This window comes from Thunnus maccoyii, chromosome 3 (genome assembly GCF_910596095.1).
Source record: "Thunnus maccoyii chromosome 3, fThuMac1.1, whole genome shotgun sequence".
NCBI classification, from domain to species: Eukaryota; Metazoa; Chordata; class Actinopteri; order Scombriformes; family Scombridae; genus Thunnus; species Thunnus maccoyii.
This window is the reverse complement of record NC_056535.1, coordinates 37,387,079-37,411,900: the sequence shown is the minus strand read 5'-3', so window position 1 is coordinate 37,411,900 and position 24,822 is coordinate 37,387,079. Positions and strand designations below refer to the sequence as shown.

General features: G+C 45.8%; 3 protein-coding genes across 3 annotated transcripts in view; 1 reads left to right on the top strand and 2 right to left on the bottom strand.

Moving 5' to 3' along the window:
- Positions 1 to 2,540: 2,540 nt before the first annotated feature.
- On the bottom strand, positions 2,541 to 14,662 carry ctsa (cathepsin A). The gene is made up of 14 exons (XM_042405692.1): positions 14,519 to 14,662; positions 12,344 to 12,510; positions 11,308 to 11,419; positions 11,168 to 11,218; positions 10,963 to 11,049; positions 10,730 to 10,885; positions 9,652 to 9,828; positions 9,256 to 9,347; positions 9,093 to 9,171; positions 8,842 to 8,990; positions 8,645 to 8,720; positions 5,334 to 5,423; positions 3,028 to 3,129; positions 2,541 to 2,936 (listed from the first exon to the last, which is right to left on the bottom strand). Exons 1-14 carry the CDS (start codon positions 14,645 to 14,647, stop codon positions 2,853 to 2,855), a joined length of 1,551 nt encoding a protein of 516 aa, XP_042261626.1. The 5' UTR covers positions 14,648 to 14,662; the 3' UTR covers positions 2,541 to 2,852.
- LOC121893724 (E3 ubiquitin-protein ligase RNF182) overlaps positions 12,476 to 24,822 on the top strand; it is a 28,956-nt gene continuing 16,609 nt past the window's right edge. Inside the window, exon 1 of the mRNA XM_042405695.1 lies at positions 12,476 to 12,556. The gene's annotated coding sequence lies outside the window, so the exon portion shown is untranslated. The remainder of the gene's footprint in view (positions 12,557 to 24,822) is intronic.
- Positions 16,754 to 21,863, bottom strand: snrpb (small nuclear ribonucleoprotein polypeptides B and B1). Its single transcript, XM_042405700.1, has 7 exons — positions 21,726 to 21,863; positions 20,514 to 20,665; positions 17,705 to 17,816; positions 17,438 to 17,590; positions 17,229 to 17,358; positions 16,987 to 17,112; positions 16,754 to 16,887 (listed from the first exon to the last, which is right to left on the bottom strand). Exons 1-7 carry the CDS (start codon positions 21,726 to 21,728, stop codon positions 16,847 to 16,849), a joined length of 717 nt encoding a protein of 238 aa, XP_042261634.1. The 5' UTR covers positions 21,729 to 21,863; the 3' UTR covers positions 16,754 to 16,846.

Below are 24,822 nucleotides of genomic sequence, written 5' to 3'. Positions count from 1 at the left end.
GGACAGAAGGAGGTAGAGAAGGAGAGGAGGAGGTAGAGAAGAAGAAGGAGAGGAGGAGGAAGAGGAGGAGGTAGAGGAGGAGGAGAGGAGGAGGTAGAGAAGGAGAGGAGGAGGAGGAAGAGGAGGAGGTAGAGGAGGAGGAGGAGAGGAGGAGGTAGAGAAGGAGGTAGAGAAGGAGAGGAGGAGGAAGAGGAGGAGGTAGAGAAGGAGAAGGAGAGGAGGGGGTAGAGAAGGAGAGGAGGAGGAAGAGGAGGAGGTAGAGGAGGAGAAGGAGAGGAGGAGGAAGAGGAGGAGGTAGAGAAGGAGAAGGAGAGGAGGAGGTAGAGGAGGAGGTAGAGAAGGAGAGGAGGAGGAAGAGGAGGAGGTAGAGAAGGAGAGGAGGAGGAAGAGGAGGAGGTAGAGAAGGAGAAGGAGAGGAGGAGGAAGAGGAGGAGGTAGAGAAGGAGAAGGAGAGGAGGAGGTAGAGGAGGAGGTAGAGAAGGAGAGGAGGAGGAAGAGGAGGAGGTAGAGAAGGAGAGGAGGAGGAAGAGGAGGAGGTAGAGAAGGAGAGGAGGAGGAAGAGGAGGAGGTAGAGAAGGAGAAGGAGAGGAGGAGGTAGAGGAGGAGGTAGAGAAGGAGAGGAGGAGGACAGAAGGAGGTAGAGAAGGAGAAAGGAGAGGAGGAGGAAGAGGAGGAGGTAGAGGAGGAGAAGGAGAGGAGGAGGACAGAAGGAGGTAGAGAAGGAGAAGGAGAGGAGAGGCAGAGGGAGGTACACGGTCAGGGAGAGGAGGAGGAAGAGGAGGAGGTAGAGGAGAAGAAGGAGAGGAGGAGGAAGAGGAGGAGGTAGAGGAGGAAGAGGAGGAGAGGAGGAGGACAGAAGGAGGAGGTAGAAGAGGAGGACAGAAGGAGGAGGTAGAGGAGGAGGACAGAAGGAGGTAGAGAAGGAGAGGAGGAGGTAGAGAAGGAGAAGGAGAGGAGGAGGAAGAGGAGGTAGAGAAGGAGAGAAGGAGGAGGTAGAGAAGGAGAAGGAGAGGAGGAGGAAGAGGAGGTAGAGAAGGAGAGAAGGAGGAGGAAGAGGAGGAGGTAGAGGAGGAGAAGGAGAGGAGGAGGTAGAGGAGGAGGTAGAGAAGGAGAGGAGGAGGAAGAGGAGGAGGTAGAGAAGGAGAAAGGAGAGGAGGAGGACAGAAGGAGGTAGAGAAGGAGAAAGGAGAGGAGGAGGAAGAGGAGGAGGTAGAGGAGGAGAAGGAGAGGAGGAGGACAGAAGGAGGTAGAGAAGGAGAGGAGGAGGTAGAGAAGAAGAAGGAGAGGAGGAGGAAGAGGAGGAGGTAGAGGAGGAGGAGAGGAGGAGGTAGAGAAGGAGAGGAGGAGGAGGAAGAGGAGGAGGTAGAGGAGGAGGAGGAGAGGAGGAGGTAGAGAAGGAGGTAGAGAAGGAGAGGAGGAGGAAGAGGAGGAGGTAGAGAAGGAGAAGGAGAGGAGGAGAAGGAGGAGGAGGTAGAGAAGGAGGAAGAGGAGAGGAGGAGGAGAGAATGACAGAAACACGATCTGACACTGAGACAGCACCCATCCTGGACCAGCACCCATCCTGGACCAGCACCTATCCTGGACCAGCACCCATCCCGGACCAGCACCTATCCTGGACCAGCACCCATCCTGGACCAGCACCTATCCTGGACCCAGTCTGCTTCCCTGCCATGTCCTGAGGTTTTGGATCTGGTCTCTGGATGACGTCTTCATCCTCCTCCTATGTGAATAATGTCGTGTGATGTGAGTCTCTGCTGTGTGCAGGTGTAGTCTGACCTCCTGCCAGGTCTCCATGGTGATGGAGGTCTCCATGGTGATGGAGGTCACATGGTGATGGAGGTCTCCATGGTGATGGAGGTCACATGGCTCAGGTCCCATTCTGGAAGCTGCTCTCCGTCCTCTTAATCACGTTTTTCATATATATGTTATAAATAATTATAATGTTGTTATCCGTGCTGTATTGTGTACATCGTGTTCTGTGAACATCTGCTGCACCTCCTCTTCTGTTGCTCCTCCTGAGCTTCTCTAAAAGGGTTTTTAGGGAATTTTCGTTGTATTGCTGTACAGACGAAGGCTCCCTGAGAATAATTTGTGACCAGTAACAAACTGAACACCAGTTACAGAAGTGATCTGAACTGGACACATCCTACCTGCACAGGTGAGCTAACATCTGCTAATGCAGACCAACCGGGATGAAGTTATTGTGTTTGGCCCTAAACACCTTAGAAACACATTATCTAATGATAAAGCTGCTCTGGATGGCATTACCCTGGCCTCCAGCACCACCGTAAGGAATCTGGGAGTTATCTTTGATCAGGATATGTCCTTTAACTCCCACATAAATCAAATCTCAAGGACTGCCTTTTTTCCACTTACGTAATATCACAAAAATCACATCCTGTCCCTAAAAGATGCAGAAAAACTAGTTCACGCATTTGTTACTTCTAGGCTGGATTATTGCAATTCCTTATTATCAGGCTGCTCTAACAAGTCTCTAAAGACTCTCCAGCTGGTCCAAACATGACAAACATGATACTCAGTCTGTTAAAAATCAAAACTTTATTCCCATTTTTCCCTTTAATTAAATCAACACAACATCAAAAGAAGCTTCACATTAAATCAAACAATCGACGGACAGACTGACAGCAGTGCTCGTTTCCATGGAAACCAGGAGAGAGTCGGCCCAGAGGTGTGACGTGATTGGCTGAGACGTTTCAGTCTCAGACGTTTGGCTGGCAGTGATTTAAATCAAGCAAAAAAAAAATAAAAACATCAATTAAATCAAAGTACGGCAGCCTCAAGAGTCCAAATAGAAGGGGCGGGGTCAGGTCAGCCGGGGGAGGGGTCAGAGGTTAGTATGGTTGTCTCTTGATGAATCTGGAGAACATGGCATATGCAGCGATTGGTTTATCTGTTGGAACCATGTGACCTGAACCCTGCAGGAAGACAGAGGTCAAAGGTCAGCAAACATCACAAATTGAAGCATGATGTCACAGAAGGTCAGCTGACGACGACGAAGGCATTTACCTTGACGGTGAGGAAGGCGATGTTGTTGAACTCTTTGACGAAGCCTCCAACCTGCCGACCGTCTTCATCATCGTAGAGCCACGGGCGCCTCTGAACCGCCACCTGAGACACAGACTCATTATTTCACCCGGTCCTCACCCGTTCCTCACCTGGACCTCACCTCTTCCTCACCTCTTCCTCACCCTTAACCTCACCCGTAACCTCACCCGTAACCTCACCTGTAACCTCACCCGTAACCTCACCTCTTCCTCACCTCTTCCTCACCTGGACCTCACCTCTTCCTCACCTCTTCCTCACCCGTAACCTCACCCGTAACCTCACCCGTAACCTCACCCGTAACCTCACCTCTTCCTCACCTGTAACCTCACCTGTTCCTCACCCGTAACCTCACCTGTTCCTCACCCGTAACCTCACCTCTTCCTCACCCGTAACCTCACCTGTTCCTCACCCGTAACCTCACCTGTTCCTCACCCGTAACCTCACCTGTAACCTAACCTCTTCCTCACCCGTAACCTCACCTGTTCCTCACCCGTAACCTCACCTGTAACCTCACCTCTTCCTCACCCGTAACCTCACCTGTAACCTAACCTCTTCCTCACCCGTAACCTAACCTCTTCCTCACCCGTAACCTCACCTGTAACCTAACCTCTTCCTCACCCGTAACTTCACCTGTTCCTCACCCGTAACCTCACCTGTAACCTAACCTCTTCCTCACCCGTAACCTCACCCGTAACCTCACCTGTAACCTCACCCGTAACCTCACCTGTAACCTAACCTCTTCCTCACCCGTGACCTCACCCGTTCCTCACCCGTAACCTCACCTGTAACCTCACCCGTAACCTCACCTGTAACCTAACCTCTTCCTCACCCGTAACCTCACCTGTTCCTCACCCGTAACCTCACCTGTAACCTCACCTGTAACCTAACCTCTTCCTCACCCGTAACCTAACCTCTTCCTCACCCGTAACCTCACCCGTAACCTCACCTGTAACCTAACCTCTTCCTCACCCGTAACGTCACCCGTTCCTCACCCGTAACCTCACCCGTAACGTCACCCGTAACCTCACCCGTTCCTCACCCGTAACCTCACCCGTAACCTCACCTGTAACCTCACCCGTAACCTCACCTGTTCCTCACCTGTTCCTCACCCGTAACCTCACCCGTAACCTCACCTGTAACCTAACCTCTTCCTCACCCGTTCCTCACCCATAACCTCACCCGTAACCTCACCTGTTCCTCACCCGTAACCTAACCTGTTCCTCACCCGTAACCTCACCTGTTCCTCACCTGTTCCTCACCCGTAACCTCACCCGTTCCTCACCCGTAACCTCACCCGTAACCTCACCCGTAACCTCACCCGTAACCTCACTCAATCCTAACCTGTAACCTCACTTGTTCCTCACCTATTCCTCACCCGTAACCTCACCCGTTCCTCACTCAATCCTAACCTGTAACCTCACCTGTTCCTCACCTATTCCTCACCCGTAAACTCACCCGTTCCTCACCCGTAACCTCACCCGTAACCTCACCTGTAACCTAACCTCTTCCTCACCCGTTCCTCACCCATAACCTCACTCGTAACCTCACCTGTTCCTCACCCGTAACCTCACCTGTTCCTCACCCGTAACCTCACCTGTTCCTCACCCGTTCCTCACCCGTAACCTCACCCGTTCCTCACCCGTAACCTCACCCGTAACCTCACCCGTTCCTCACTCAATCCTAACCTGTAACCTCACCTGTTCCTCACCTGGACCTCACCTGTAACCTCACCCCTAACCTCACCTGTTCCTCACCCGTAACCTCACCTGTTCCTAACCCGTAACCTCACCCTCCTCACTCGTTCACCTCCGTCACCTGTAGCTCACCTGTTCTCTCTATGATCAGAGTAGAAAGCTTCTCACATTTCACTGCTCTGCATCTTTCAGCTCATATCAGCTGATTAACTTTCATCTTGTGAGTCACCTGATAAAAATGAAACTGAAACTTGAAACTTGTTCAAGATCCTCTGTGAGGGAAGACCCGCCACTCTGTAACCACTATAAACCAGAGTGTTTCTACAGTTCCAACAGAGTGAGACGTCTTCTCTCCAGAGGATCAGAACCAATCAGATCCTTCGCCTCCTCCCTCCTTCTCCCCCTGAACTCTCAACTTCCAAAACCAAAGTGATGAAAAACGTGGAAACACAAACTGATCGAATGGAGAAAGAGACGGGAGCCTCTGAACGGAAGACTGATCAGTTCAATTAAACCAATACTCACTGATATCACAGCTGATTCCATTTATTGATAATGTGGATATGAAGTTACCTGCTGCTGCAGAGACTCCACAAACCACTCGTCCCCCATGAAGTTACAGGCCATGTCCACGTCCCCGTTATACACCAGGACCCGGTACTTCTGCAGAGACAACACCACTGTCACCACTGAAGAATCATGTCACACATTATTGATCCTCTAATGTTATCAGTATACTCTATGTTCATAGAGTCTGATGTGCTGAAGAACAGCTGTGAGTTTGGATTAAATAGTTAAAAACGTGAGCAGTCGGGTACTGGAGGAACGGCCGGCTGATAAAACTTCCTCAATAGAAAACGTTCAATATAATTAATCTGAGAGGGAGAAGCCGTCTCTGGAGCTACGCTGGGTCGGCCCGCACCGGCTACTGGGGGCTGGCTGACTCCATTAACCAACGACTGGTTTTCCAGTTCACTGAACGTCGCCTTCAACGCGGCAGATAAACTATATTTATTTACTCAATTCAGGAAATCTCACGATTCGATTCAAAATCAGGTCTCAATTCAATAAATTCATAGATTTTATTCTAGATCGATGTTTGGAGTCTTTCGTTTGACTGCTGTGGACACTTTTATAGATCTCAAATAAAAAAGATCACACTGAATCAAAATGTAAACATTTGCTGCTCAACGTCAACCTGAGTCAGATTTATGTTCCTTTACTGTAATGGGGAATTGCTGATCACTCAATAAACACACAAAGAGAGCATTGTCAGGTTATGAAATAATGTAATCAAATAATACAATCAGAAGTATAATGCATCATAGTTCTGGGGACAAAGATACCACCTAGCTATCTTCTCTTTGTCTGAAAGGTTAACCAGTCCCTTAAATACTGCTCGTACAGAATTTAAGACATCTGTTTACTAACCTTACAGGTCAGCAACCCTCAGATAGAAACATAAGTCAAAAGTTCAGCTAACCTAGGAACAGACTTTCTTCACGACCATATATGACAGTACATAAGCACCAAGTAACATCACAAAATAACATCACTACTATATTAAATTAAGGACAAACCACACTATCCTCTAAAGCTTATCAGTTTTACACATAAACATCTACATAACTACAGTTTATCTTATCACTGGCTCAGGTAAAGGTATAACAGAATAAACTTAACTGTTAGACACACAACTGCCTCATCTTACACAGCAAAGAACTAAGTTTAGAATAGACACAGCACACACACACTAACACTAAACTGAACTTAAACACTGTCTGAAACATGTATGATATATTGAAGAAATACATCAAATGATAACCTGTTATTCAGTTTTCTATTACATTAGTTCAGTCAGCAGGAAACCAGAGCGGCTCAAATTCATATTTAATACAAAAATAAAAACGATTGCAAAGATAAACTGCTAAGTGTAAAACCTCAAATAACATAAATTCCTCCTTTAATTAACAAAATCAAACAAACAATAGCAGCCTGCTACATTTAGCTGCGAATTGATCACTATTAGCAGGTGATTATTATGACCAATTTTGTTTCTTTTTTTAAATTTCTCATGCAGATTACCATCTAATTGATATTTATATATTTACTACATGAATATAAAGTAAAGAAACGGCAGCTTCACTATTTACTGAACTTAATTAACTGTTTCTAAACACAGAGCAGCTTGTTAAACGCTTGTTGTTTCGCTGCTGCGTCTCGTTGGCTCGTTATTGGCAGTTTGTCATAAACGTCGAGGAGACGACGTTTTTCACTGAGAGAAAATTAATTTCTCGTTCCCGCCCTCAGATAACCAGCTGGCAGCAGACCTGCTGTGCGTTGAGGCTGCGGGGGGGGGGGGGGGGCTGCAGGGGGCCGCAGCCAGAAAGATGAACCAGAATCAACTTTTGGAGAAACGCAGCCTGTAACGCTGTGCAGCCTGCCGTATGACAGAAACATTACTAGGAAGAGGGGAGGACATTTCTCTTCGTTTGATAACGTGAACAGTAAAGTTCGGCTCTGCTGACGACTTCCCGACTCATTTCAAACAGACGAGAGGGAGAAGCGGTGGTCGAGCGATGAGGAGAGGGAGCGCTGGTAACGTTAGTGAGGAAGCTGCTGAATCAGATCAATCAAACGTTATTTTCTGACTGTTTCACAGCGGTTACTAATAAATAATCCCACGATGGCACAAACCTGCGGAGGAGTGCTGCAGCGCCTGATAACGGCATTAATATGTCGTAATGATCGCCTTCATCGCCGATGGAGCAGGTTGTATTTGTTTTTTTTTGGCGCACCCCCATCATTTACGTACCATTATCACTAAACGCGGCAGAGGAATAGCTAAACACATAACACACCAAGCAAGAGAAAGCAGGGGAGTGAGATGGAGAAGCCATCACTACTGATGAGCTAAAGTTACTAGCAGATCTGAATAGTGTGTAAACAAATGTTGGATAAGTGAGAGAGTCGCTCGAAGAAGGAGAGTACTGAGACTGTTTGAGCAGAACTAGTATAAGTTTAAATTACCGCAGTAATGAAGAATACGGCAACATTTACTGAGTTGTCAGTAAACAAACTGCAACCTGAAATGAGACAATAAGTTTACCGCAGGAGTGATTTCTGTAGACTCTGTATTGTGGTTGTTTTCATTTGTATGATTTAGTTGGAATTGAAATGTTTTAAATGTTATGTGTTACTGGACTCTGCAGTCTGAGCCGTCTTACATGTGTGCTGTATCACACTGCAGGACTTCATTTTTTTATTAAAGGATAACTCCATCTGTGTTTTTTATCTGGGTTGTTCAAATGGAAACGCTCACTCAGCCGTTAGCGGTTTAGCAGAGTAGCAACAGTGAGCTCAGTGTGTCTCTGTGGCTACTGGCTCGGCTGGTCTATACTGGTTTACATGTAGTAACGTCATCATGCAGAAACCCACATCAGGTCGCACAGGAAACAGTTTTTAGAAGGGCTTGGAAAACAGCATTTTAACACTAAAACATACGTACTTCGACCAAATTTTGAATTTTTGGATTTGAACCTAAAAAAAATAAATGTACCGGCTCTTAAGATATTTTGAGGAAAAGAGACGGAGAGGGATCTCACTCATGCATGTTTTTAAATTGAAAAAACATTTTATCACTATAACTGTTTGAATGTTTCAGATTAGTGAAATGTTCCAGCTGGCAAGTGTTTGTCATGTTCTGACCATAAAGAATAGTTCAAAACCAGTTAATCGTCTGGTTTCTTCAACTTTCACTCAGGAACAAGAATCAGCCTTTAAACTAGAAACATAATAATTTGACATTTGTTGAGATAATTATTGATCGACTGGTATGAAAACTTTTATCATGATAACATCTTTGGCCACATCACCTAACTGACCAGAGCAGCGAGCAGTTTCAGGTACTGTTTCCTGACGTCCATGTAGAGACGACCGTAGTTCAGATTCACCTCAGAGCTGCAATACATGGCAGAGGTCAAAGGTCAGCACGTCAAAAAGGTCATGGACATACAAATTACCTGGGTAATTTACTAGTTCAGGTGTGTACACAGGTGTATACAGGTGTTTGCAGTGTTACCTGCAGATGACCCAGTCCAGAGCTTTGGGGCTGATGTGCAGAGCTTCTCTGACGTACTTGTTGTTCAGGTAGAGGGAGGAGGGGGTGGAGTTAGTGCAGGGAGGGTCCAGACGCACCGATTGGTGGCGGGACGCCAGACTTTGTAACTTCTACACACACACACACACACACACACACACACACACACACACACAGTCAGAGGAACATCTGTCCTCAGGTGAGTGTGATGACAGCAGCTGGTTTCTACAGACCTGGTTCCACAGCTGAGTCCATGGATGGTTGATGAAGGAGTTTCCCAAATCTCTGATCACCAGCTCACCTCGCTCAACACTGATGACAACAACAGAAAGTCAACACCTGTCCTCTCTGTGGCCCACACCTGCAGCAGGTGAGTCTCATTACAGCAAGGCTTACCTGACCCTCTGGTGGACTCCGCCTGGACAGGAAGCGTACAGGTTGTACATGTTCAATCCTGAACCATAGACGATTACCTGAACTTCAGACACCTGCAGAGGAGACACAACACCTGAGACACCTGAACAGGTACCAACTGTTTCACCTTGTTAGACCAGTTAGAACCAGAGATAAACCAGTTCAGACCAGTTAGAATCTAAGGTAAACCAATTTAGACCAGTTCAGACTGCTTAGAACTTGAGATAAACCAGTTCGGACTGGTTAAAACCTGAGATAAACCGGTTCAGACTGGTTAAAACCTGAGATAAACCAGTTCAGACTGCTTAGAACCTGAGATTAACCAGTTCGTACTGGTTAGATCCTGAGATAAACAAGTTTAGACCTGTTAAGACTCACGCTGATGGAGCAGTTAGGGTTCTGGCTGTTGTAGAAGTTGCAGGTCCCATCGCTGCAGCAGAAGCTCTGCAGTTCCGTCCACAGTCGACTTCCCAGCAGGCCGTGGTAGTAGGCGAAGAACACCAGAGAGTTATCGTTCATCTCGTAGCTGGACATCCCGTTTCCCACAGCAATGCCCTGCCAGACGGTCCAGACAGGTGAGACACAGTTAGCATCACTAGCTCGCTAACATTAGCATTCTACAAGCTAACAGCAATCTGACAGTTTTGTCTTTACCCCAAATCACCACGTCCCTGTAGTACTGCGCCGTCATTACATTAGTACTGCAGTATTAGCGTGTAGTACTGCGCCGTTATTACATTAGTACTACAGTATCAGCGTGTAGTACTGCAGTATCAGCGTGTAATACTACAGTATCAGCGTGTAATACTACAGTATCAGCGTGTAGTACTGCAGTATCAGCGTGTAATACTACAGTATCAGCGTGTAGTACTACAGTATCAGCGTGTAGTACTGCAGTATCAGCGTGTAATACTACAGTGTCAGCATGTAGTACTGCAGTATCAGCATGTAATACTACAGTGTCAGCGTGTAGTACTGCAGTATGAGCATGTAATACTGCAGTATCAGCGTGTAGTACTACAGTATCAGCGTGTAGTACTGCAGTATCAGCGTGTAATACTACAGTATCAGCGTGTAGTACTACAGTATCAGCGTGTAGTACTGCAGTATCAGCGTGTAATACTACAGTGTCAGCATGTAGTACTGCAGTATCAGCATGTAATACTACAGTGTCAGCGTGTAGTACTGCAGTATGAGCATGTAATACTGCAGTATCAGCGTGTAGTACTACAGTATCAGCGTGTAGTACTGCAGTATCAGCGTGTAATACTACAGTGTCAGCGTGTAGTACTGCAGTATGAGCATGTAATACTGCAGTATCAGCGTGTAGTACTGCAGTATCAGCGTGTAGTACTGCAGTATGAGCATGTAATACTGCAGTATCAGCGTGTAGTACTGCAGTATCAGCGTGTAGTACTGCAGTATCAGCGTGTAGTACTGCAGTATCAGGGAGTACCTGCAGGTTCAGGCTGGGGTCCTCCATCACTCTCTCAGCGAGCGTGGGGATGTAGATTCCTCCGTAACTCTCTCCAGTCAGGAAAAGTTGGTTCTTGCTGAACTCTGGAAAGAGGCGGAAGAACTCCTTGAGAGCCAGGTAGTTGTTCATCGACACCTGCGGAGGAAAACACTTTAATCACGTGACAGTGAACAATGAGCCGATAAGGAGACGAGTTAGCGGCCGTCACTGACCTCGGTGTCATTGGTGACGTATTTCTGATCGTCAGAGTACGAGAATCCGACTCCTGCTGGAGACTCCAGGTACAACATGTTGGCGATCTGCTCGGAAACAGTAAACCAATCAGCTTTTAGGAAACACACAGAAATTAACCATGTGACCAACATCAAACCACCTGAGTCACATGACAGCGGGCAGGTATGTAACTGATTAACTCACCTTGTTCCAAGAGTACGGGTTGTACTGCAGTGTCACGCCGTCATTCTGGATCTGAAACAACACAGGGCAACAGGTGTCACTGTGACATCACACTGAGGCAGGTGGGTGTGGGTCAGGTGGGTGGAGTTTAAGTTACCTACCAGGAAGGGTCCGTGTTCAGTCAGCAGTCCGTCCAGAGAGCTGCAGCCAGGGCCGCCGTTCAGCCACAACACCATGGGGTCAGAGGACGGGTTGTTCTGGGACTCCACAAACCTGCAACACCAACACGACAGGTGACCTCACTACAGGTGATATACCGACACGCAGGCCGACGTTACCACCGACACGCAGGCCGACGTTACTCTGGATGGCATTACCCTGGCCTCCAGCACCACCGTAAGGAATCTGGGAGTTATCTTTGATCAGGATATGTCCTTTAACTCCCACATAAATCAAATCTCAAGGACTGCCTTTTTCACTTACGTAATATCACAAAAATCACATCCTGTCCCTAAAAGATGCAGAAAAACTAGTTCACGCATTTGTTACTTCTAGGCTGGATTATTGCAATTCCTTATTATCAGGCTGCTCTAACAAGTCTCTAAAGACTCTCCAGCTGGTCCAGAATGCAGCTGCACGTGTTCTGACTAAAACTAGAAAAAGAGATCACATTTCTCCCATTTTAGCTTCGCTGCATTGGCTTCCTGTAAAATCTAGAATATAATTTAAAATCCTTCTCCTAACTTACAAAGCCCTTAATGGTCAGACACCATCATATATTGAAGAGCTCATAGTACCGTATTATCCCACTAGAACACTGCGCTCCCAGTATGCAGCTTACTGGTGGTCCCTACAGTCTTTAAAAGTAGAATGGGAGGCAGAGCTTTCAGCTATCAGGCTCCTCTCCTGTGGAACCATCTTCCAGATTGGGTCCGGGGTGCAGACACCCTCTCTATGTTTAAGAGTAGGCTTCAAACTTTCCTTTTTGATAAAGCTTATAGTTATTTTAAATAATTTAAAGGGGAGTTTTTCCTGCTGCTGATGGAGGAATTGTTGCGTGTCTGTAAATTAAAGAGTTCGGTCTAGACCTGCTCTGTGTGAAAGGTGCCCTGAGATGACTTTTTGTTGTGATTTGGCGCTTTATAAATAAAATTGAATTGAATAGTGCGGGTGAGTTACAGGTGAGTCAGTACTGACCAGTAGTGCAGGTGTTTGCCATCGGCCACGCTCAGGTATCCCGAGTATTGTCTGAAGCTCGGCTGTTTCTGCAGACCGGGCAGGTAGGTCACCTCGTCTGCAGCCGGAGCCGCATCACCGCCCAGCAGAGAGCACAGGAAGTAACACAGCAGCAACGCCACCTGCATCTGAAATCAGACAGGAAGTGACATCATCAACACCTGCATCTGAGAAGTAGGTCAGAATCTACATGAACACACCCACTTGGTTAGGTTTAGGCATGAGGAGGGTGGGGCGGGGGGGGGGGGGGACAGCTAGACCATGGATGTATAAAGAGAACTGGATACAGCGTTGGAGGCGGGGCCTGTTCATTCCTATGAAAGTTGCTCAGTGGCTCATGAAGCCAAAAAAGTTCATCTTCCACATCTGTTGGGCCGATAGAGCGAGTGCACTGGTGACTTCCGCTTGCTGAGTTGGTTATTTCCGGTTCAGCCCTCCGGCTAACACGGCGGGGGAGGAAACTCTTCTCGGCTTTTGAAATGTGATCAGTTTGTCAAATGTGCTTCAAAGCTGTTCCTGTATCCAGTTCTCTTTATACGTCCATGAGATAAATCAGACAGGAAGTGACATCATCAACACCTGCCTCTGAAACCAGACAGGAAGTGACATCAACACCTGCCTCAGAGTAGACAGGAAGTGACATCAACACCTGCCTCTGAGAGTAGACAGGAAGTGACATCATCACCTGCCCCTGAAACCAGACAGGAAGTGACATCACACCACGTGTCTGAGTTCAGGTTTCTGTTTAAAGAGCTCTTTCATGTGAGGAAGTGAAGCTGCGTGCAGACCAATGATCTGATTGGTTAGTGAGTTGTGATGTCACAGAGGGGCTGCAGGTAGAACACCTCATATTTTAGAGAAGTGTGTTTCCGTCTCGGCAGCCACGTTTCTCTGTTCAGCGTCTTCAGGTTAGGCTAACCTACTGTTGCTAACTTTAGTGCTAACACTTTTCCAGCAGTTGGGAAATAACAGACGTGACTTTTCTTGGTCCTGAGAGGCTGCAGCATTTATTAACTGACACACTGACGACTTCCTGCTAAACCTTTTCCTGCTCTGCTCGCATTCACCGTCACTTTTCTGCCGCTTGCTAACCACTCACTCGCTACGCACTCACATAACGCGCCGCCTTGTTCCTTAAAGCGGCTGCAGAGAGTTTCCCGGGCAGAGACAGAGGTTGACTCATGTTTCAGAGCAGCAACACACAGAAGCTCTTAAACGCTACTGATTTCCAAATGAACGGATATTTGACGTTATTTTTGGCAAGAAAAAAATGGTTTTGGTCTGGCGGGAAACACTTACTTCCTGTAAGGTTTCCACCCAGTGACAAATGTTTAATTAATTAATGTAATGAAGTTTGTCAGAACAGGACTGAAAGAGTTAAACTCACACTGAAGCTACTTCCTGTTCGCAGGTCAGTTCAGGCAAACAGCTGAAGTTTAAAACAGGATTTCAAAAGGAGCCGAATTTATTAAATTAAGTTACAGATTTATGATGCGTCTCGTTTTTCCTCAGAGAGGAAATAAAAGTTAAATGTATTTATTGAAGTGTGTTTGGTGGACAGACAGCAGACTCAGCGGCTCTGCACCAGATCAAACATGTGACACTTTAAGGAAGTAACGGGTGCGGTTAGTTCGCCACGAGCCGATTTACCGCAGTTACACATTAAAACTGTGTTTCTCATTTTCAACCTTTAACTCGGACTGTTTCTGTTCACAAGACGAGATGTTCAAATGTATTTCTGAATTAAGTTTGGCGGAAAACACGTGACAAACTAACTTCACTGTGAAAACAAACCAGACTAAATACAGACTGACTTCACTCACACTTACACACTCACACTTACACACTCACACTCACTCACACTCACTCACACACACACACACTCACACTTACACACTCACACTCACACTCACTCACACACACACACACTCACACTCACTCACTCACACTCACTCACACACACACACACTCACACTCACTCACACACACACACACTCACACTTACACACTCACACTCACACTCACTCACACACACACACACTCACACTCACTCACTCACACTCACTCACACTTACACACACACTCACAGCCGAGTTTAACTGAGTCTCGGTCAGGTGAGATGATACCGGAACTAACCTTGCTCCCGTGTTCACCGGGTTTTAGTTCAGCAGGTAAAGTTGGTTTGACTGCAACTGCCGACAATGAAGAATCACAACAAGTCATATGACGCTGCGGGTCACATGACCACACCCCCCTACCGGTCATATGACCAGAACAAGATTTTTTTTTAAGCTTTGACGCAGACACGCTGGAAACGCTGCGACGTGACGTCAGGTTGTAGTTTAACTACATATTCAGAGTATTATTATTAAAGCCACAGCTCGTCGCTCTTCATGTCATGACAATCAGCTGCTATTTGATAAAAATCAGCTGCTATTTGATAAAAATCAGCTGTAGTCCATGAAATAGTGCAGAAACATTTCAAGCATCTTAACTGCATCCACGTTTCTTCTGAGGACGCAACGAAACTACGCAGGAAACGTGTTCTTTCCTCTGAAGCGACGTCTGTTACTAACGATGATCAACAGCTGATGAACAGCTGATGAACAGTGATGGAGTTTGTGTTGGCACGCATGCGCACTGTGACACTAATAAAGCTGCACAGTTATCATCACTGCAGCAGCTGTTTCCGCTCTGCAGCCTCATACCTGCAAACACCTGCATCCAGTATTTATACTATGTACTGCAGTATTTATACTGTGTACTGCAGTATTTATACTGTGTCCTGCAGTATTTATACTATGTACTGCAGTATTTATACTGTGTCCTGCAGTATTTATACTGTGTACTGCAGTATTTATACTACGTACTGCAGTATTTATACTGCGTACTGCAGTATTTATACTATGTACTGCAGTATTTATACTGTGTCCTGCAGTATTTATACTATGTACTGCAGTATTTATACTGAGTCCTGCAGTATTTATACTATGTACTGCAGTATTTATACTGTGTCCTGCAGTATTTATACTGAGTCCTGCAGTATTTATACTATGTACTGCAGTATTTATACTGTGTCCTGCAGTATTTATACTGTGTACTGCAGTATTTATACTATGTCCTGCAGTATTTATACTGTGTCCTGCAGTATTTATACTATGTACTGCAGTATTTATACTATGTACTGCAGTATTTATACTGTGTCCTGCAGTATTTATACTATGTACTGCAGTATTTATACTATGTACTGCAGTATTTATACTGTGTACTGCAGTATTTATACTATGTCCTGCAGTATTTATACTGTGTCCTGCAGTATTTATACTGTGTACTGCAGTATTTATACTACGTACTGCAGTATTTATACTGCGTACTGCAGTATTTATACTATGTACTGCAGTATTTATACTGTGTCCTGCAGTATTTATACTATGTACTGCAGTATTTATACTGAGTCCTGCAGTATTTATACTATGTACTGCAGTATTTATACTGTGTCCTGCAGTATTTATACTGAGTCCTGCAGTATTTATACTATGTACTGCAGTATTTATACTGTGTCCTGCAGTATTTATACTATGTACTGCAGTATTTATACTATGTACTGCAGTATTTATACTGTGTACTGCAGTATTTATACTATGTCCTGCAGTATTTATACTATGTCCTGCAGTATTTATACTATGTACTGCAGTATTTATACTATGTACTGCAGTATTTATACTGTGTCCTGCAGTATTTATACTGTGTACTGCAGTATTTATACTATGTACTGCAGTATTTATACTGTGTCCTGCAGTATTTATACTGTGTACTGCAGTATTTATACTATGTACTGCAGTATTTATACTATGTACTGCAGTATTTATACTGTGTCCTGCAGTATTTATACTGTGTCCTGCAGTATTTATACTATGTACTGCAGTATTTATACTGTGTACTGCAGTATTTATACTATGTCCTGCAGTATTTATACTATGTACTGCAGTATTTATACTGTGTCCTGCAGTATTTATACTATGTACTGCAGTATTTATACTATGTACTGCAGTATTTATACTGTGTACTGCAGTATTTATACTATGTACTGCAGTATTTATACTGTGTCCTGCACTATTTATACTGTGTCCTGCAGTATTTATACTACGTACTGCAGTATTTATACTACGTACTGCAGTATTTATACTATGTACTGCAGTATTTATACTGCGTACTGTGTCTTGCAGTATTTATACTGTGTACTCACCTGTCTGCTACCACAGGTGTGTCTCCTGTCTGAATATTAATGAGCTGACCTGAGCACTGATTGGCTGTTACTCCACACCTTTATTGAACTAGTTACCATGGCAACAATGAACAGCGAAACTGAAGTCAAATGTACAGAAGACACTTTATTAAAAAACAAACGAAGAAGGTAAAAAAAACCATGTGTACAGCAGGAGAGTCTGAGGAGGCGGGGCTTCTTCAGGGCCGAGGGGGCGGTCTCATCCCGGGAGGGGGTGGTCCTAAAACAGCAGACCAGAGAGGTCACATGATCAGTTTACAGTGTGTCACATTGTACAAGATGCTGCAACGTGATTGGCCGAACCCCATCTCCCGCTTACCTCTCATGCCGGGGGGCGGCGGCCTCATGCCCGGGGGAGGCATCCCCATCGGAGCGCCTCGACCAGGAGGCATCCCCATCGGAGGACCCATCGGGGGCCGCATGCCGGGGGGCGGGCCCATCATACCTGCAAGTGGAGGAGCCATGGAACAACCAGTCAGCTGACAGAAGCTGGGTAACAACCAATAAGCTCACAGTAAGAAGAGCCAATCAAACGCAAGCATCCGACATCACAGTTCTCACCTGGTGGCGGGGCTCCACGGCCCATGGGGGGCGGGGCTCCTCGTCCAGGTGGATACTGCGTAGGTGCTCCTGCGATGCTCGCCCCGGCTGCTGCCGCGGCAACCGTCCCTCTGCCCTGCGGGGTCATCACCTGGGAGACACACAGGAAGCTGTCATCACCTGAGCAGACACACCACACCTGAGCGCACGCACACTGTTACCATGGTTACCTGCTGCGAGGGCCCGCCCACCCCCCTGACGGGTCCCGCCAGACCAGCGGGAGCCTGAGGCATCGGAGCGCCGGCAGGAACGCCGCGACCCGCCGCACGACCAACACCCGGACCTCCGGCCACGCCTGCTAAAGGTACACGAGCGATCCCCGTCTGCAGGTCAAAGGTCAATCACAACATTATTTAACTGTCACATGATTAAACATCATCAGGTTCTGATGACGTCACCACAGGAGCCTCTCCTATTGGCTGCAGGGTCACACTTACATCTTTAGGGGGCGGGCCCTCCACCGTCATGGAGACCAGGTTCTCCCCCCTCAGCAGGACCAATCCCAGAACCCTCTTCTCCTCGCGCTCCGGCTGCTTTGAGTTCTTCGGCCTGATGAGAAAGACAGATGTTACCCAGCATGCCTCACTGCTCTCAGGTCATTCTACCCAGCATGCCTCACTGCTCTCAGGTCATTCTACCCAGCATGCCTCACTGCTCTCAGGTCATTCTACCCAGCATGCCTCACTGCTCACATTCTACCCAGCATGCCTCACTGCTCACATTCTACCCAGCATGCCTCACTGCTCACAGGTCATTCTACCCAGCATGCCTCACTGCTCACAGGTCATTCTACCCAGCATGCCTCACTGCTCACAGGTCATTCTACCCAGCATGCCTCACTGCTCACATTCTACCCAGCATGCCTCACTGCTCACATTCTACCCAGCATGCCTCACTGCTCACATTCTACCCAGCATGCCTCACTGCTCACAGGTGACATGTTTACTGAGTTTGTGCTTCAAGGTTCAGTTTGACAGAAACTTAACACCTGTCACACTATTATTATTATTATTATTATCACTACTACATGTGATTGGAGCGTGCGAGGCTGGGAGGAGGACGTGAGAATCTTAGTTATGACATCTGTTGGGTCACTAGTGACCACATGAGTCCTGGTTGTTTGCACCTAAGATGTGAAACTTCACCCAGTTTAACAAAACCAGAGAACCGCCTCTTCTCTCCCTGTTTCTCCTCACAGCTGCTGCTGGAGCAGCTCTCTGCCGCTCGGCCCGCCGCCGCCGCTCGGCTCTCTGCCGCTCGGCCCGCCGCCGCCGCTCGGCTCTCTGCCGCCGTCGCTCGGCTCTCTGCCGCCGTCGCTCGGCTCTCTGCCGCCGTCGCTCGGCTCTCTGCCGCCGTCTGCTCACAGCAGACACACAGAACTCTTTTCTTTACGGCTGAAGACGTGAGAGCCTGCCTGAGACTCAGAAAGTAAGTTTTCTGGCGCCAGCAGCTGCCAGCAGAGCAGAGTTAGCTCGCCGCTAACAGCACAGAGCAGAGTTAGCTCGCCGCTAACAGCACAGAGCAGAGTTAGCTCGCCGCTAACAGCACAGAGCAGAGTTAGCTCGCCGCTAACAGCACAGAGCAGAGTTAGCTCGCCGCTAACACGGACTCACAAAGGAGCGACTCGGACCCTCTGACCTGCACGACTGGAGCACCGGCGTCCCGGCAACGCCTCAGCCTGTCTCTTCAGCACAAAGAGTCTTCTTCATGGACCGGTAACAGCTGGGCGTCGCCGTGCAACATAGTGAAGCGTAACACGGCTGAGCAAGAACGTTTAACTTAATCAATGTATTGAACATGTATTGATTTGGCAAATATCCTTCATCCAACTGTTGTTGTTCATAGTCAGGTTATCGCATAGCTACAGACCTCCACAGACCTCTACAGACCTCCACAGACCCCCACAGACCTCCACAGACCCCCACAGACCCCCACAGACCTCCACAGACCTCCACAGACCCCCACAGACCTCCACAGACCCCCACAGACCCCCACAGACCCCCTCAGACCCCCACAGACCTCCACAGACCCCCACAGACCTCCACAGACCCCCACAGACCCCCACAGACCCCCTCAGGCCTCCACAGACCTCCACGTTAAAATACCAACTTTCAACCTGCTACAAACACGTTTGCAGATCGTTTCTCGGTTCACGTCGACTTTCGGGGGAAGTTTTATATAAACTCAGCTGTTTACAGTTTATCTGCATCATTAAGGTCGTGTGTGGCAGGTCGGCGCCATCAGACCATAAAAAGTCTTTTCAGTGTTTGAACTAACGGATCCTCTAAAGAGTCCACGTTCAGTTTTTCCTTTAAGAACATTTTAATGTTTCTTTAGTGAACAGAAATAAACTCATCAAGTCTCTGATGTCATCGCTCGCCTGATGTTTTAACCGTTAAATCACCAGCAGACGCCGACCGCAATAACAGCAAAGGTTATTGAACAACAACAACTCCCATGATGCTTCACTACTTCACCACGTCATCAAACTCCATCTTTTGTTAAATCGCTTCGATGATTAAAATGATGATGCAGGGCCCCGAACCTCATGTTGAACACCCTCTTACAATCAATACTGACTATGACAGGATGACCTCTGACCCCAGGTGGACCTACAGTACTGAATATAACAGGATGACCTCTGACCCCAGGTGGACCTACAGTACTGAATATAACAGGATGACCTCTGACCCCAGGTGGACCTACAGTACTGAATATAACAGGATGACCTCTGACCCCAGGTGGACCTACAGTACTGAATATAACAGGATGACCTCTGACACCAGGTGGACCTACAGCAGTGAATATAACAGGATGACCTCTGACCCCAGGTGGATCTACAGTACTGACTATAACAGGATGACCTCTGACCCCAGGTGGACCTACAGTACTGAGTATAACAGGATGACCTCTGACCCCAGGTGGACCTACAGTACTGAATATAACAGGATGACCTCTGACCCCAGGTGGACCTACAGCAGTGAATATAACAGGATGACCTCTGACCCCAGGTGGACCTACAGTACTGAGTATAACAGGATGACCTCTGACCCCAGGTGGACCTACAGCAGTGAATATAACAGGATGACCTCTGACCCCAGGTGGACCTACAGCAGTGAATATAACAGGATGACCTCTGACCCCAGGTGGACCTACAGTACTGAATATAACAGGATGACCTCTGACCCCAGGTGGACCTACAGCAGTGAATATAACAGGATGACCTCTGACCCCAGGTGGACCTACTTGATCTTCCTGAACTCGTCGCAGTCACACAGGATCAGGTTCATGTGCTTGTCGAAGGCCTTGAAGGTGCCGATGAAGATGCGTCCGTCCTGCAGGATGCATCTCATCCTGAAGTCGATGTGCTGCAGCATCTTGCTGCTCTTTCCCACCGTCTGAGGACCAATCAGACACCAGCGTTACTATGACATCATCATACAGCGCTGTAGAGACGCGTTACAGCTACACATACTCGTGTTGTGTGTACACTGTGTGTGTGTGTGTGTGTGTGTGTGCACGAACGAACAACAGCGCAGCTTTGTGTGAAAATGTGATCGGCAATAAATCGTATGTATGATCAGCTGAAAATTGGCTGGTTCTGATTGGTGCATCTCTGCAGCTCTGACATCATCGTCACATGATCGACATACAGCGACGCTTCAGCTGAGAAACTTTATTAACTTTATTTAAGACGATCACATTAGTTACAACTCATCAGAGTATCAATAAAGTACCAATATTTAATACGCGTTTGTCTAACAGGGAGCACACACACACACACACACACATATTAACACACACACACACACAGAGTTCCTGTTTGTTTGAGTTCATCTCTAATGTTTGTTTTGTTTAAAGATGTATTGATCAGTGATTTGTGTTGCTGAGATTATTATATAAATTATAAATTATATAATCCTGCTGCTGTTAAATATAAACAGAATGTTTGTAACTCAAACACTGTTGAGATATTTTCAGTAAGAAGTTTGCTTTCAGCTGAAGTTCATTGTTTCATTATTAAAGCTTCTCACAGGTTCTTATCGTCATTAGCTTGATTAGCTTAATTAGCTTAATTAGCACCAGACTCCGTTTAATAAACACGTGATTTAAGGGCAGTTTTACAGTTTGAGACACTTTTCATTCAGGACGCCAAACTTTCCACAACACCGGCAGCTAGCAGGGCAGCTAACGGCTAACAGACCGAACCGGTCTGTCCCGGTAAATCACCGGCTGTTCCCCCAACGAACCCCGTTACCGGCCCGCAGCACCGAGAGCTGAATATGAACTGATTATCGATCATATTTCTAATCAGTTTGGCTGCGCGCAGAGCTGCTCAGCGACGTTCATCGGACGTTCATTCAAACCGCCGCCATTGTTGAAATAAACTGTGAACCGGAGAAATGCTCCGCTGCGCGCGGCGGGCAGCACGCGGCCTTTTACCCGGGAAACACTCACCATATTTGCGGTTCTGATGGCTCCGATTCACGCCGGATTCACAGAACAAACCCAAAAAATGGACCCGCGGAGCTCCCGCCAGGCCGTCTTTATCAGAGACTCACAGGAAGTGACGTAGTGTGCCGCAGCTGAACTGTTCCTACCCGAACACAGGAAACAGAGGCTGCGGCCTAAAAGTTCCTCCTGCCGTTTGATTAATGTACAAAAGAATAAACAGCAGGATGTGTTCACATAACAACAGAAAAAAACATGTAAAAAATGTAAAAGAAAGTTTAACTTTCTAATGCTATAAATGAACGCTGGGGGGGGGGGGGGGGCTGTTACAGTTTTAATTGCTTTTTGTTTTAGAGAGTGTTCAATTGAACAAATGAATTGTTTGAACTCTTTGCTAAAGGCAATAAAGTACAGTTTCTTACCTGTAAATTTATAGATATGGAATTATATAATAATAAGATTTATCATGTACACATAAGTGTTTTTCTGTGTTATTTTCCAGGAAACCAAACAAAACATCCAAAGTTAAATAAAACTTTCATGAATATTTTCAGTGCTGAAAACACAAAAGTTTTGCCAGAAATTCTTCAGTGCAGAAATAAATGCACAGCAGGTTCTGGACTGAAACTACAACTCACATCAATGTTAAATCTTTCTTTAACAGTTTTTAGCTGGAGAGACTTTGTGAACGAGTTTAAAGGAAATTTCTTTAACTTTATTGTTGATTAAGTATTGATTAGGTAGAAGCCATGCAGGCCACAAACTGGTTCCAGTATGAAATCACATATGGTGATGTAGTAAAATCTGATCTGTTGTTATTGTTCTGGAGATAAAAAGAGATTTAAACAGCAAAGACTTTTACATCATCTGGTGTTACGGGGACATTATATTCTGACCATCATCCCACTGAAATAACTGATCTACCAACACAATGTTACTGTAAAAACAATATTCCATAAAGACAGATGTGTGTTTATATCCTTGTTATTCCATATAAAATAGTTATGAGGTGAAAAAATGTGTTTGTAGATGAGAGACCAAGTTTTACAGATTTTATCAATATTATAGTTACAAACAAAAAAAAAAGTTTAATCCACCCAGTTTAGATAAAATATGGAGAGATATAATATTCCAAGTGGAGGGAAAGTTTCTGAAAAGTTGCTTCAGCCAATTTATCTTAAACGTATTATTTAATGTATAATGATCTCACTATAACGATCACATATGAATTCATGAGACTGAAGAGGATTTTGTCTCTTTTAGTGGTTTGTTATGAGGATGTCAGTCAGTCTGCCAGTAAAACATCTTTTAACCTCTAATCCTCGACCTCGATGGAAAACGATGTGAAACTCACGCTGGGCCGCGTGATCATGTGACGGCGGATGTTATTGACGAGGGTCTGCTGTGGTGAAACTATAATGTTCTGAAGATGGACGACAGAAAGAGCATCTCAGATACTTCGCCGGGTCGTTCTCACCGTGTTGCTCCGTGTTTCATGTTTCACTTCATCAGGTGGGATTGAATTAAAACATAAAAGCTACTCTCACACTGAGAATCACTGCTCATCGTCCTGAATCCTGATTATTGTATGAAAATAAAAGTTAAATGTGTGAAAGATTATTATATATATTATAAAATAAACAGAAGAGTCATTCATAAAATTCTAAAACAAATTAACACCACGTCTGCAACAGTTCAACAAAATAAGATAATTAAATGTGGACTCTTGAACATTAGATCTCTGTCATCTGAAGCTGTTTTAGTAAACGATTTAATCTCAGATCATCATATTGATTGATTGTCTTACTGAAACCTGGCTGTGTCATGAAGAACATGTCAGTCTAAATGAATCCAGTCCTCCCAGTCATATTAATACTCACATTCCTCCAGACACTGGCCGAGGAGGAGGAGTCACAGCCTAATTATCAACTCTAGACCTGAACTTCATTATAACTCATTAGAAAGCCTTGTTCTTAGTCTCTCAGCCAACCTGGAAAACTTTACAGCCAGTTCTATGTGTTATAGTGAAGCGTCCTCCTGGTCCGTACTCTGAACTCTTATCTGAATTCTCAGAGTTTTTATCAAACTTAGTCCTTAGTACAGATAAAGTAATTATAGTAGGTGATTTTAATATTCATGTGGACGTTGATAGTGACAGTCTCAGTACTGCATTTATCTCATTATTAGACTCAACTGGCTTCTCTCAGTGTGTAAATAATCCCACTCACCGTCTTAACCACACCCTCCACCTTGTTCTGACTTATGGGATCGAAATTGAACATTTAATAATTTTTCAGTCAGGATTTAGAGGCATCATAGCACAGAGACAGCACTGGTGAAAGTCACTAATGACCTCCTAACTGCATCAGTTTGTACATGTTAATGATGAATCCTCCATGAAGGCCAAAGTTAGACACGGAGTTCCACAAGGTTCTGTACTTGGACCAATTCTATTCACCTTGTATATGCTTCCTTTAGGTAATATTATTAGGAAACACTCCATAAATGTTCATTGTTACACAGATGATACCCAATTATATTTATCAGTGAAGCCTGATGAACCCAATCAGTTAAACAAACTCCAAACATGCCTTAACGACATAAAGACCTGGATGACCTGCAATTTTCTGCTACTAAACTCAGATAAAACTGAAGTTATTGTGTTTGGCCCTAAACACCTTAGAAACACATTATCTAATGATAAAGCTACTCTGGATGGCATTACCCTGGCCTCCAGCACCACCGTAAGGAATCTGGGAGTTATCTTTGATCAGGATATGTCCTTTAACTCCCACATAAATCACATCTCAAGGACTGCCTTTTTTCACTTACGTAATATCGCAAAAATCACATCCTGTCCCTAAAAGATGCACTTGCTGCTGTCACCAAGTGCTGCTCATGGAGGAATGTTGGGTCTCTGTAAATTAAAGAGTTCGGTCTAGACCTGCTCTATGTGAAAAGGGAGATAACTTCTGTTGTTAATCGGCACTATATAAATAAAATTGAATTGAATCGAACTGATCTGTGCAGCTCTTTGCTGATTTACCGCTGGCTCTAATGTCTTTGCAGCATGTTGATATATGATATAATGCCTTTTGGAGGA

What these genes read in the sequence shown, in the direction of transcription:
- ctsa (XM_042405692.1), bottom strand. Translation starts at nt 14,647, where the DNA reads ATGACCGGTAGGGGGGTGTGGTCATGTGACCCGCAGCGTCATATGACT. An exon ending in ACCCGTACTCTTGGAACAAG is followed by an intron (nt 11,050 to 11,167) that starts GTGAGTTAATCA and finishes GTTTCCGAGCAG; the next exon opens with ATCGCCAACATGTTGTACCT. An exon ending in CTGGACTGGGTCATCTGCAG is followed by an intron (nt 8,721 to 8,841) that starts GTAACACTGCAA and finishes CATGTATTGCAG; the next exon opens with CTCTGAGGTGAATCTGAACT.
- snrpb (XM_042405700.1), bottom strand. An exon ending in GACGAGTTCAGGAAGATCAA is followed by an intron (nt 17,817 to 20,513) that starts GTAGGTCCACCT and finishes CTTTCTCATCAG; the next exon opens with GCCGAAGAACTCAAAGCAGC. An exon ending in AGGGCCCGCCCCCTAAAGAT is followed by an intron (nt 17,591 to 17,704) that starts GTAAGTGTGACC and finishes TTTGACCTGCAG; the next exon opens with ACGGGGATCGCTCGTGTACC.